The sequence below is a fragment of the Adiantum capillus-veneris genome, chromosome 5, assembly GCF_014529385.1.
Source record: "Adiantum capillus-veneris isolate H3 chromosome 5, ASM1452938v2, whole genome shotgun sequence".
Lineage (NCBI taxonomy): Eukaryota > Viridiplantae > Streptophyta > Polypodiopsida > Polypodiales > Pteridaceae > Adiantum > Adiantum capillus-veneris.
Genome location: NC_140935.1, coordinates 20,016,785 through 20,030,528, shown reverse-complemented (window position 1 = coordinate 20,030,528; position 13,744 = coordinate 20,016,785). Strand labels below are relative to the sequence as shown.

The window sequence follows — 13,744 nt, the reverse complement described above, 5'->3', positions numbered from 1 at the left end:
GCATTGACAAGGTTCATATTATCCTTAAGCTAGGTTCCTTGCATCCATTTAGCATTTTTAAAAGGATAATTCTTTAACTGAATAAGATATCGTCAGATAATCTTACCGTTTCTTAATACCTTGTCTTCATGTCATAGAATGGACTTAGATTGAAGTACTTCTTCTTGATCTTCAATTTTTGGAGGGTTTGCAACTATTGCTTATTTTGATGGAGCTCCTTTGTAAGGCTTATGTAGGTTCTCATGGAAAATATTGTGCATGAGCCAATGGTTGGGCAACTTCAATTGATAAGCCATCTCATTGACTGGCTTAATAATTATAAGGAACATAGTATCTTTTTTTTTTTAGCATCATACTCTTGGTGGTCCGTAGGACTCTTGCCCGTAGTATGCCTCATATGAGCCTTGAGGAACTTTAGCAAGACACAATCATTTTCCTTAAAGGCTAAGGCTCTTTTGTGCTTATTAGCAGCAACCCTTTTTGCCTTTCCTGTGAGATGGATATAACCCCTTTAATCTTTGGAAAAGATTCTTGTAGGTCTCCACTATATTCATCAGCAGCGAAGATCTTCCCATGTACTTTAAGTAGTAAGGGACTTTTGTATCTTCCTTCTTTAACCTCAAACAGTACTTTCCCCATAGAAGTATGTACAATATCATTGTATGCATACTCTATAAGAGGTAGGTACTTCTATCATTGAGAACATTGATCTACTTCCATGAGATAGCCTTTTAGTATATCAAGAATTGTTAGATTAATTATTTCACTTTGGTCATCCGTTTGTGGATGATAGGCCTAAAGAGAAATTTAATCTACTTCCTAGATTCTCAAAGAGACCCTTCTAGAAATTACTGAACATTCTAGGATCTTTGTCCGACACTATGGGTGTTGGAAAGCCATGATGCTTGAAAATTTGAGATCTGAAGAGGGTTGCCATTTGATGTGCCTTAATAGTCTTTTTGATAGGCATAGAGTGTGTTTTCTTGTTAGGCCTGTTGACTGAAACAATCCAAGTTGCTTCCCTCAATCAAATTTTAACTTTTGGTATACCACGCATTTTGAAACATACCCTTGTATGTTTACTTTTCATGGTAGACCAGCAGAAATGCATTTCTACTCCTCGAAGAGTAGACTATGGAATCCCTCTTTGCCCCGCATAAGGAGAAATATGGGATTCATACATGACTTTCTTATCGAATGGGTGATTAACACATAGCCTATTGCTGTTTGGAAGATAACCATCCTTCAAGGTGAATGGTTCTTTTTTTTTCCTAATGCAAAGGCCGTAATTACTACCTAAAGTCTTGGTCCGTAGCATACTCATCTATTATAAAAGATAGATTGTTGTATTGCTATAGACACCACATTCACCCTTGGTCATTGTGAAAGCGCATTGATCACTTGATTGTGCTTGCCAACAATGTGAGCAATATGAAATTTAAATTGCAAAAGAAAATTTACCCACCTCATTTGTTTGTCGGAGAGCTTGGTTTGCTTCATGAAGTTCTTGAGGCTTTGTGATCCATTTGTAGGATGAATGGAGTCCCCAAGAGATAGTGTTTCCACGTGTTTAGGGCATATAGAATAGCTAGTAGCTCTTTTTCGTATTTGCCCAATACTCACTTATCGAAGTTGAGTCTTTGACTCTTATATGCTATGGCATGCCCTTCTTGAAGCAAAATAGTTCCAAGTCAATTACCACAAGCATCACATTGGACCTCAAATGGCTTTGAGAGATCTAGTAGTGAGCACACGTTGAGGGATAAGATTCTCCTTAAGCTTCTTCACAAGCTTCTTGCACTTTTGCAGTCCATGAATACCTAACGTTCTTTTTTGTTAAGTCATGTAATGGGCCTGCTATTAATGAATTTTTTTCTATGAAGCATCTATAGTATGCACACATACCTATGAGCTTTGTACCTCTTTTAGATTCCTTGGATTACGCCATCTTTTTATTATCTAAAACTTTGTTGGATCCATACGGGTGCCATCGTTAGAGATAATGTGACCTAATATTGAGTCTTTCATATGAAAAATTCACTTTTCTTTTGTTTAATGAAAAACTTATTCTCTCTCACAACTTGAAAGATTACCTAGAGGTGTCGCTTGTACTCCTCAAGAGAATTTGAATGGCTTGAAGATTTTTGCCCATCATGAGTTTGAATGCGTCTAGAGGGGTGCTTCCACTTATCGAGTGACAAAAAGTGAGCGAGAGACTTGAAGTGAGCAATGGAATACGAGCAAAGAACATGATATTTCACTTAAGGCAACCTCTGCTTAGAACTAGTAAGAACTTAAAGTCATAAGTGAATTACTTGTCCATGGCATGAAAAGTAACAAGAACTCACCTTGTTTAAATCAAATGATAAGCATGAAATACTACAAAGTTGCCTAATATAAAAACCAAAGTAAAATCCACTACAAAATTACCAAAAACATGTCAAGTTAAATCTTCTTTACCTTTATACAAGACTACCAAACAATGAGTGATCATTCACCCTCCTCACACTCGTCATCTATAAATCACATTTCTTTCATTTATTTCTTCGGATGACCTTAAAATCATTATCGCACTAGTGGAGCATGACTCATGCTCCACAAGTGCTTGTAACCAAACAAAAATTTCCTACTATATTTAGCTTAGTAAGTATTTTGTTGACAAAGGACTTGAAGCCATAATTGCATGAGAATATTATGAAAAATAACAACGCATCTCTCCATGTTTGGTCCAAAGAACAAGCATAAAGCACCTTGCATGAACTCTTATAATACCTCTTTTTAAAAAATGATAAAAAAGAAACCTAATTAAGTAGCCAGACCAAAATTCTCTACTAGAGAAAAAGGAAACCCAATAAAGCATCCAAACTAAGGAACAAATACCAAGCACTTATGTTTTTATTAGCAATAATACCATCTTTGGAGATTTATTCCATAGAATGTTTTTGACTAGCGAGATTTGAAGATCCCCCTAATCTAAACCTCACACAAGCATTTACATGTGAAAAGCTTTTTGACCTTAGCTCACTAGTATATTTTGCTCACAAAAGAACTTAAAGTCATAAGTGAATTACTTGTTTATGTCATGAAAAGTAACAACAACTCACTTCCACTTATTTAAACCAAATGATAAGGATAAAATACTACAAAGTTTCCTAACAAAAAAAAAGAAGTAAAATCCACTAAAAATTTATCAAAATCATGTGTCAAGTTAATGTTAGGAAACTTTATATAAAACTACCAAACAACAAATGATCAGTCACCCTCCTCACACTTGTCATCTATAAAATCACATTTCTTTTGTTTATTTCTTCGGACGACCTCAAAATCATTATCACATGACTCATGATCCACCATTGCTTGAGCCTCCAATTCTGCATAACAAGGAAGCATACTAAAAGTGTACTCCCAAAAAAAAAAGTTATTCAAAGATTAGTGATAACATACATAGTTCTTTTAGACAAAGTGATAGTAGATCATCAAAACTAGACATCATAATCACTTGACATGAAAATCAAGAGAGCACAAAAAGCTTAAATCTAAGGGCCATCTCATGCAAGTCATAGTTCATAGAGATGTTATTATAGGCTACTGATGTTCAAAGAGAAAAACTTACTAGTCATCCTCCATTAAAGGATTTCTAACTGTCTTGACTACAAACTCTTGTCCCCCTCCTCGTTGCTCTATAGCTTTTGATCCACTTGGCCTCTTCTCTCTAGTTAACATAGCAGGCTCCACCACATCTTTAATGATAGTTTCATCATTGTCAAAGGCAAAGCATGTATATCCTAAAATCATTTCAGCATGTGACACTGGAGCTGTGCCACACCCCACCTCGATCACCAATCCACTTGGAGCACAACAAGTGAAAATTATGCATCCCATAAAGCCCATGCTCTTTTGAACGGCACCATGAATCAAGCAAGAAGAGTGCAGATGTTGGGTCTTCTTACTCTCTGGCATATAATGAGCCCAAAAATCTTCTTCATTTCACAATGAGTGAGCTTTGAATAGATCTTTTCTATTCTCAATAAACAAAGATGGAGAGAAGCCCACTCTATGGACAAACAAGAGAATGCTGCAACGCACCTACAATACAAATTCAAGTAGAACATATTGATCCATAGCCATTCAACATACTAATTTGAGCTTTTCACTCACAAAGCTACTACAAACACTCACATTGTGGATGTTCTCCATTTGTATGTAGCCTCCATAAGGAATCTTGCTTCCAATCACCACTCTCCTTGCAACCATTAGACCTTGACAATATGCATGCTTCTCTATCCAAGAAAGACATGGACCTACAAACACACCAAACATAAGAATAAAACATACACACATTAAAAAGAGCTTATGCAAAGTGAGTACCTTGCAATGGGCTGATCATAACAAGCCATCCAATATTGTCAAGACTAGCAGCTGCGATAGAGATCCCATAGAGAACATGCTCCTTCCGCAACACATCCCAACTAGGAAGATCCTCTCCAACATTTATCCCCACCATGCCTATAGGAAAGTCTATAAAGACAAGTTCTGCAGCCCACTTGACAGTTCTTTCTTCATGATGGTAATCATGATTCATACCGGCATGCAAACAAAAAAACTCATGCAACTTTCCATAAGATTCATTTCTTTGTCCTTTCTCAAAGTCTCTACCCATCTCGATGTAGACACCGACACAACATCCAAAAATCAAAGAAACAACTGCCACCTTATGAGGCTCTATTTTGGAAGGTCCACAACGAATGTATGTCACCACCTCTTTTGCAATGCTTATGTCACCTGCAAATTATTCAAATTACAACACAATGATGTGTATGTGTAAGCAACACCTATTTATGTAACCACCTCTTTAACAAGACTTGTGTCTTGCAAATTATCCATATCAAGATTTCACATATTATGATATTACCTTATGTGAACAAAAATACTAACAAACAAAAGAATTTCAACACAACTTACCACATGTATCCTCCTCTTGAATCTTTTGTAAACTCTCTACATCCTTGCCTTTCTCATTGTTCTCTACATGAATACGTAAAGAAAATCAATAAAATTAATAACGAAAACCAATAGCACATCACCATAAATACATATGTTTGCTAGATATCAATTAAAAACAAACCTATTGAAGAGCTATTTGTATCGCGCTTAGGTCCTCTTTTTGTAGACTCGTTTTGCACTTCATGAGTCAAACCCATGACTTTCTTAGTGGCATGTAAATTATACAGCTTCATTTCTTCCTCCAAACGACAGCCAGGAGGAAAATCTATCCACCAAGGACAATTTTCTACTTCCCATTCACTCAAGCCATGCATGGTGATGGGATACATACAAAGAGAAGAATTGCCCAATTTACACCAAGCTTTGCAAGCGGAGGGTATTTCAAGAAGCAACTTTCTAGACACAAGGTATTTGAAGTACCTAAGAGAAGTGTACATCACTCCAGAAGAAAATAAGATTTGCACAAACTCCAAAAATACAATAATGATATTTTGACAAAATTACCTAAAAACAATTTTTTGACCTGCCTTTTCAAGATCCATAGACTTGCTCTCCTTTGGGTCTCCATGGAGAGCACTACCTTTGATAGACTTGATATCTCCCTTTGCTTCCCTACTTCCTGAAACCTGAAACATATGCTTGCGAGCTTCCAACTTCACTCTTTCCAAATACTTTTGCGATGTAGGATCATTAGGCATTACTAGTGGTTCCTCCACACTCTCAAGCAAAGACTCTAACAAAGATGATGCCATGCTTTCAACCTTATCCAAAAATATTTCTCCTCAACCAACTGTAAAAAAGAACATTGAATTGTGTAAAGCTTAAGAACAAAATAAAGTACTCTTACACGATCACCAATCTACTAAAATTATGAAATGCAATTACCCTTTAAAATCAGCTTCTCTTGTAGGTATCAGATATTGCTCCCTTGTGATTCTAGGAGCCTCTAGTAGATTTAGAAATCTCACTCTCTTTTCAACTTGTATCTCTGCTATTACAAGCATTCTAAGCTTCTCCAATGTGATATAAGAATCTTTACCCTCAAATTAAAGATCAAACAAAGTTTTCTTCCATTGCTCATCCAATTTGGGATGCAAACAAAGCAAAACCTGTGCCATGTATTCTATTACCATGTAACTAATAACAAGCAAAAGCAAATCTTACCAATCTAATGATAAAAGTTGACAAACCTTGCCAATCCTATCTAAAATTCGCTTCTAAATCTTTGAATTCTCTTTTCTTAGTTCATCTAGCCTTTGTGCTTCTGGCATAGTCCTCTCAATTGTTTCCATAGCTGATGCTACATCCTTGTTATGTTCAACCTTTAGAAAAAGAACAAATTTGTGAAGATCAATTATTGTATGCTTCATTATTTACAGAAGAAAACGATATAAAATATGTCATAATAATCAATATCTAATTCTCCTAAATGATTTTCTCATGTTAAACTGATCATTTAATATGGGGATGTGCCAGGGGAGAAAAAGCTAGAATATTGGTTAAGCTAGCAGACCGGCCACATTAGGGATCCAAAGGAGGGAAAATAGGGATCCAAAGGGGGGGCCATCTGCAAAAGAGCCATGTGCAACAATGGGGTAAAAAGACCCTAAGGTTTAGCCCATTAGGACTTCCAAAATGCTAAGGTTCCAAAATTCAAAGGTTGTGTCCAAAGGTCAACTTTAAGGGAATTCGATGCTTTGCGTGTGTCCCTAAAGTCTTTACACATCCCTACATCGGAGGGGGCGAGCCTAGCTTGTAGAGGATGAAAGAGAAAGCCACACACACACACACACACACACACACACACACACAAGCTCCCTTTACACAAAGGGAATGAGGGACACATGTCAGCTCCCTAGGCCAGATGCCCACAAGGTGTACCCAATTCGTATTGGATGGCCTTGAAGGTGGACCAATGAGAATTAGGCTAGAGTAAATTTAGTTTAATTAATTTAAAACAGTTAATAAAAGAACCAATTAGAATTAAGTCTCCTAGATGACTATTGGACAGTCTCCCAAGGGGTCCAATGAGCATTCAGCAGCCCAATGGCTTGCCTGATTCCTATTGGCCAGGAGGCAAAGGGGTCCAATAAGAGTTTAGTTGAATTATTAAATTACCTAAAGCTCTCACAAAAGGGGAAAGGGGGACACATGTCAGAAGGCTATCACTTATGCTGCTTAATAATCATTGGCTTGATATGGGAAGGCCCAATGAGGGTAGAGGGAGAGCAAATAGCAAGAGGGCTCGCCCAAGAGAGAGAGGGGGCTGATTTTTGCAAGGCATTATCACACACACTCACACACAGTCTATGTGTGAAGTAAAGAAGACTATCTCTTCCCAAGCTTTAATGGAGAGCTCATCACCTACTCCAAGCTTGTGAGGTAGAAGCCTACATCGACACACTCTTGGCATGTGGATGCAAATCCAACCAAGAGCCAAGCTTCAATACATGCTCATCTCCTCTACCAAGCTAATTACAAAGCTAAGCTATGCTAATATGAGTGATTATGTGAGGAGATGTACATCTTTCTTGTAAGATACTCCTTTTTCCTCTCAATCTACTCTCATACCCTGCTAGCTCTCACCATCTTCGAAGGTGTGTGAGGTCTTGGGTCTGCGACCGGGGATAATTGATGTTGTGTTTGCTAAGTGTTTTGCTTAGTGCATGAAGCTTTCATCTTCATTGCACTAGCTAGTCTTGAAGGAACACAAAGAATTATATTGTACAATGTCTATCTTGATGGGAGAAACCATAATACAAAGCCTTTTGGAGGGGGGACCGGCTCCATGCAAATCCGATCCTCAACTGTTGTCAATAGCTTAATTTCTCTTTCTTTTGAAAGTATTGTTCATGCTATCTAATTAGGTGTTATGCTTTTTGTTGCTCTCTCCACCCAAGCACTCTTGTAATTTCTCATTAGGAATCTATTCTAATGAAATGCCCACTATGTTCATGCTAATTTCCGCTACACATAAGTTTTTAGGCCATTAAATGTTACAAAATACCTGATACACAAGCCTTGCCAAGTATCCTCTTGAAAATGGAAACCAAGACTCCTTGTTTCTCCCACTTGTCACTAGTTCTATCTCACTTGCCTTTAGAGAATCAATATATTGCTTTGTATCACTCTCACAAATATTGCTAGTGTTTATAAGCACATCCCTAAGCAATGGTTTGATTACTGCATGCTCATTCAACCTAAAGAAAAATCGAAGAGAAATTAAGAAAACATATTTTTAATCAACTCAAAAGAGCATTCAAAAAAGAGATACTTACACATTCATTTGTTGTAGACAAGCAAGAAGTGCTATCTCAGGAACCTTTTTGGGATCTATGAGAGTGCACATCACCCTCACATGCCTTCCTTTGTCCTCCTTAAAGAGTTCGGCTATGACCTCCATCCAAGATTTTGTTCGATGATTCCCTTCCCATACATAGAACATTTTCTTTGACATAAACTTGAGTTCTTTTTTAGATGAGACTTCCTTCTCAAACTCTATATCCACCTCAAGCCACATTGGATCCCACAAAGACCGTACATCATCTGTGACAAAGGTTTCTTCTCCATTACAAAGGTGAGTAGAGACTATAAATGTTCCTTTCTCCGGCATATCATTTTCACTTGAGAATGCAGTTTTCAGTGATATGACATCTTTTCGAAGGCCCCTCACTTTGGCATAAGGCATAAACCTACAAAGGGATATACGAGGGCATTTTTCTGCCGCCAATACCCTGCAACGGTCAATAACATCACCACCAGTAGCTAACTGAATATCACTTGATACAAGTACATTGTTTCCATCATCATCATCATCTTCTATGGTTTCAAGAGTCTCCTCTCGGGTAATTCTTTCTCCAAAGATGAAGAGGGATTAATTCGACCGCTCTCACCTCTATCACTTCACTTGTAGTGGCTTGCCTCTTCTTAACATTTTTGTTAAGATCTATTCGGATGTTGAAGGCTTAGTGGTTTTATGCTTACCACTTCTACCCATTGATCTCTGCTATTCAAAGACATAAAATAAGATCACTTTTTTGAAACATATACATTCATGATACACTATTGACAGCTTTTGGAAACCCTATCATAACCATAATGATGAGGACTACTTACTCACCGTTGTGTTTTAGACAGCTTTTTGAAACGCTGTCAAAAACATAGCGGTGAAGATTGCATCCTCACCGCTATGTTTCTCACAGCGTTTGGAAATGCTATAAAAAACATAAGGGTGAAGTATTGACATTTATGATCATCGCCCATTCAAATCCCATGCAAAGTTAATTATTTGTTAAAATTGAGGTAAATAACGCACTTTCATATCACAACTAAAGCAATAGATGAGCGTTCACTCCAAAAAATAAGTGAATAAACAACAAAGTAGGAACAAGTATTTCTCCTTGCTGTCGACTTAGACATTTGGAAACTTGCAGCCAGGCCCCCTCCTCACCGGGGTACTTTCTAAAGCATTTGAAAACACTGTGGAAAATAGCTTGGTGACCTACAGCCAGGTCTTCTCCTCACCCCCTCCTCACCGGGGTGTTTTTTGAAGTGTTTGGAAACGCTATGGAAAATTGCTTGGTGACCTACAGCCAGGCCCCCTCCTCACCAAGGTGTTTTCTGAAGCATTTGGAAATGCTGTGGAAAATAGCTTGGTGACCTACAACCAAACCCCCTCCTCACCGAGGTGTTTTTTGAAGCATTTGGAAACACTGTGGAAAATAGCTTGGTGACCTACAGCCAGCCCCCCTCCTCACCGAGGTGCTTTAAGAAGCGTTTGGAAACACTGTGGAAAATAGCTTGGTGACCTACAGCCAAGCCAAGCCCCCTCCTCACTGGGGTGTTTTCTGAAGCATTTGGAAACGCTGTGGAAAATAGCCTGGTGAACAAAGATGAATTAGTGTGCTTGGGACAAGTGTGCATAGAGTTAAATCTACATGTGAGTGCATCCATCATTCCCAAACTAGACAAAGAAACTTGCTTAACAAAAGATCAATATACTTTTGCTATCCTATTCTTGGGTAATTTGAAGTATAATTTTGAGTTAATAAGTAGCAAAATAAACCAAATAAACTAGGAAAACCACTAAAATAACACATATATAGCCATACCCAGCATTCACATTGTCAAATCAAAAAATAAAAATCAGCGGCTTACTTGTTTGATGGAGCTGAAATTGCTGCAAAACGCTCCAAAGTTGCTTTGAAATTTCTTGAAAGACGCTCCAAAGCTGCTCTGAAAACATGATTATTTTCATTTAACTTCTCTTGCATGATTAGTTGATGCCTATTTTCATTTAACTTCTCTCTCTCTCTCTCTCTCTCTCTCTCTCTCTCTCTCTCCGTGCTAAAAACATTATAGAGCTTTCTGACCTTACACCTTTTTGTCAATCCTTGTCAATCCAATTGAATCCAAAATGGGAATCTTTCATCAGAGCATTCAGCAGGACATCTACATTCGCAAATACATATTCAAGTCCTCTGTTACTTGCACATACATAGCATTTTCATCAAACACCTTTGTTGGAATTCAGCAAACACATCTACATTCACAAATATACATTCAAATCCTCTGTTACTTTCACATACAAATATACATTCACACTTTGTTCGTCAGCTTAAACCTCGTTTTCTGCAGCGTTTTCAGTAGAGTATCAGCAACACATTCAACAACGCTTTAAATAGGGAATTCAGCACGGGTATCAGCAAAAGAGCAGCATTCAGCAAGGGTATCAACATTCAGTAGTGCATTCAATAGCGTTTTCAGCAGTGTAAATCAGCACATTTAGCAACTGCATGGCAGAAGAGCAATTGTATGCAGCATTTTTAGCAACTACATGCATGAGCGCATTCTCTCTCTCTCTCTCTCTCTCTCTCTCTCTCTCTCTCTCTCTCTTTCTTTCTTTCTTTCTCTCTCATCAAGTTAGCGCATCAGGGCATCAACGCAGTCTCTCTCTCTCTCACTCTCTTGGTTAGCGCATCAAGGCATGCGCAGAGAACTTTCGCTTCGGAGCCTCACCTGACCTAGACTAGTTGCGTTTGGAAACACAAGTCTAGAGGTGTCCGTGTTGAGGTGTCACACTTCAATGCTAAATTGTCCGTGTCATGAATTTGGCTCTTCAATAAATAATGATGTCCCACTATTTTGACAACTAAAAAATCTGGCTCAAGATACGCCGTGAAGAAGGAAGATTCATATCACTTAACTTTCATTAAAGTTTTCATAAACTATAAATATGCAAGTATTTAAAGCAGACTTAACAATGTCTTTTTCTTTTCTTCTCGTCTTTCTGCGCAATGCCTTCTTCCATTGTCATCAGCTTCAATGAGAGAATTCTTCCCATTTGATATGACACTAAGTTTTGTGAGGTTTCCTTGACTGCTTTAAGAGAATATTTTCAATTGAATGATCAACAAGTGGTTCTTTCAGAGTTGACATCCTCTAATGACTTGGTTGTGTCTCAACCATTGGTTCTACGTGACGATGGAACTGATGGGTTCCGCCTCCAAGACCACAATGGTGGTTATTATAAAATATGAATCTTGGAAGCTCCTAAAGAAGAGATGGAGGTCAGTATCCTTACAAGCCTAGAGAAATTACCCCTTTTGAGTTCCCTTCATGTTGCATTCTCCTCAGCAGAAGCTACTCATAAAATTGAAGAGCTTCCAACTGACTATAATGGCTATTGCATATTTGAGCTACCACCATGCAAAGATGGTTCTACCATGAGGGGAATGGAACAAAGACTTGATGGACATGTTTGGAAAACATACAAGACTTGCTCTATTGATGCATTTAGAGGAATGGTGAGACTTAGCAAGTGTTGTGGGTACTTGCGCTGCTACAATATTGATTGTGCTTTTGTAGACAGGTATGGAGTTGTGAATGAGACTCAATGGAAAGGTAAGCTTCAAATGGCACCACCTGTTGGGCCACTAAACTCAATAACTAAACATCTTGTTTGTAAACATTGTGGTGAGCACCTGAATGCATAAAAACTTGTGAAGCATTCATATACTACTGCATTCCATGAGAAAAAAACACTACCAGATGTGTCATCCACATGGGATTTCATCATCATCCTGTTGGTAAGAGATCATCTCAAAAGATGGAGGAGGCTATAAAAGAGAAAGTGTCCTTACGGGCAAGCATTGATCCTTCTACCTCTTGCAAACAGATTGAAGTGTCAGTTGCAAGAGACATCATCATGGATCTATTTGTGAAGAATCAGAATGAGTCTAGCAAAACTCTCACAGAGACTAACTTGCATGAAGTATTGGAGCAAGTAACCCCCCTTTCTCAAAAAGCACAAGTGAGAAGGTCAATTCAAGCTACAAGAAAGGATTTTGTTCAAGGGGATTGTGGCTTGGATGCAATTATAAGACTAAAACAAAGATGTCTTTATCCATTCATACAAAGTGTTCTATTTCCCCATCAACTTGATGATGATAGTCAACCACAAATACTTACACAAGTATTTGTGTAGAGAGTGGCAAACAACCTCTACTGAGATAGAAAGGGAACGATTCCAGGAATCCATACAAGCCTATTGGACACACAATCATGTGATTGAGGGACAACTACAAAGTTTGCAGCTATGGCTGGCATGGTGAGATGCACGAGCATCACATTGGGCTGATCAGTTTCTCACTCAGCATGGTGATCTAGGGTTTGTTCCTCAACCAATCTATCTGAATCCAAGCTTGAGGGTGGCACATGGAGCAAAGAAGTATGTTTCTTTATACATTAGGAGAAACTTGGATTCAATTTTGGGCCCTGTAAGAAACGCCAACTCAGCATAGAGAGAGGTAATTATGAAAAATGCCAAAGTTTTTTTTTGGAATTCTATTTCTCATAGTACATACGTAAAAGTTTGCTCAATCACTTAAATGCATGCTCGTACAAAATGCTTTTCGAGAGCCCAACTTAAGTGTATAGAAAATTCCATGTTTGTGAATCTTAATGAGTGATGTGATGTGCAATGAGAGAAAACACATAAGAGTTGTTTTCAAAATACAAAAATAATGCCACGGATGCAACCGCAACGTCCAAAAACCATATGATAGCTCTTTAAAACGCTGAAATCTGACGTCTCTAGCTCAAGATATAGCATTTTTAAGCCTAGGGCCTCATGAGGTCAGTACCAAGCGAATAGAGGCCCTTGAGACCCCTCAAGGGCCTCTATTCGCTTGGTACTGACCTCATGAGGCCCTAGGCTTAAAAATGCTATATCTTGAGCTAGAGACGTCAGATTTCAGCGTTTTAAAGATCTATCATATGGTTTTTGGACGTTCCGGATGCATCCGTGGGCTTAAAAAGTGCTATATCTTAATCCTAGGGCCACATAAGGTCAAAACCAAGCGAATAGAGGTCCCAGAGACCCCTCAAGCGCCTCTATTCGCTTGGTTCGGACTCCTTCATAGTCTTAAATAGTACCTATCAATCACTATCAAGTACAATCTGTTTGAACTTAAATTGCAAGTACTTCATGAAAAGGTGATTGATACTTGTGCGAGATGCACAAGTACAAGTACTTCACTTTATAGGATAGCAACAACGGGTCATAAAAAGGCGTTCGGCGCTTGTGCCAGATGTCATTATCGAGCGCCTTACTTTTATGATGATAGTGACAATTTCACCAAAATGGTTTTCATGGACATTTTCAAAATGAGAAAAAATGTTTTTTCAACGTAACATTAGCCTTCTTCCTATTGTCTAAAGAGCATTCTCTCACTAGAGT

General features: G+C 38.2%; 2 protein-coding genes across 5 annotated transcripts; both read right to left on the bottom strand.

Moving 5' to 3' along the window:
• Positions 1–3,473: 3,473 nt before the first annotated feature.
• On the bottom strand, positions 3,474–8,893 carry LOC147456970 (uncharacterized). Its single transcript, XM_086512032.1, has 8 exons — positions 8,283–8,893; positions 8,012–8,204; positions 5,509–5,765; positions 5,126–5,400; positions 4,963–5,025; positions 4,369–4,782; positions 4,180–4,301; positions 3,474–4,086 (listed from the first exon to the last, which is right to left on the bottom strand). Exons 1-8 carry the CDS (start codon positions 8,690–8,692, stop codon positions 3,988–3,990), a joined length of 1,833 nt encoding a protein of 610 aa, XP_086368158.1. The 5' UTR covers positions 8,693–8,893; the 3' UTR covers positions 3,474–3,987.
• On the bottom strand, positions 8,872–12,213 carry LOC147456969 (uncharacterized). Of its 4 annotated transcripts, XM_086512031.1 has the most exons (4): positions 12,147–12,213; positions 10,377–10,383; positions 10,162–10,239; positions 8,872–9,007 (listed from the first exon to the last, which is right to left on the bottom strand). In XM_086512031.1, exons 1-4 carry the CDS (start codon positions 12,211–12,213, stop codon positions 8,944–8,946), a joined length of 216 nt encoding a protein of 71 aa, XP_086368157.1. In that variant the 3' UTR covers positions 8,872–8,943. The 4 variants fall into 4 exon arrangements, 1 of the variants encoding a protein (XP_086368157.1); XR_015188060.1 differs by lacking the exon at positions 12,147–12,213 and having other exon boundaries at positions 8,944–9,007; positions 10,162–10,234; positions 10,377–11,016; XR_015188061.1 differs by lacking the exons at positions 10,377–10,383; positions 12,147–12,213 and adding an exon at positions 10,384–11,016 and having other exon boundaries at positions 8,963–9,007.
• Positions 12,214–13,744: the final 1,531 nt, after the last annotated feature.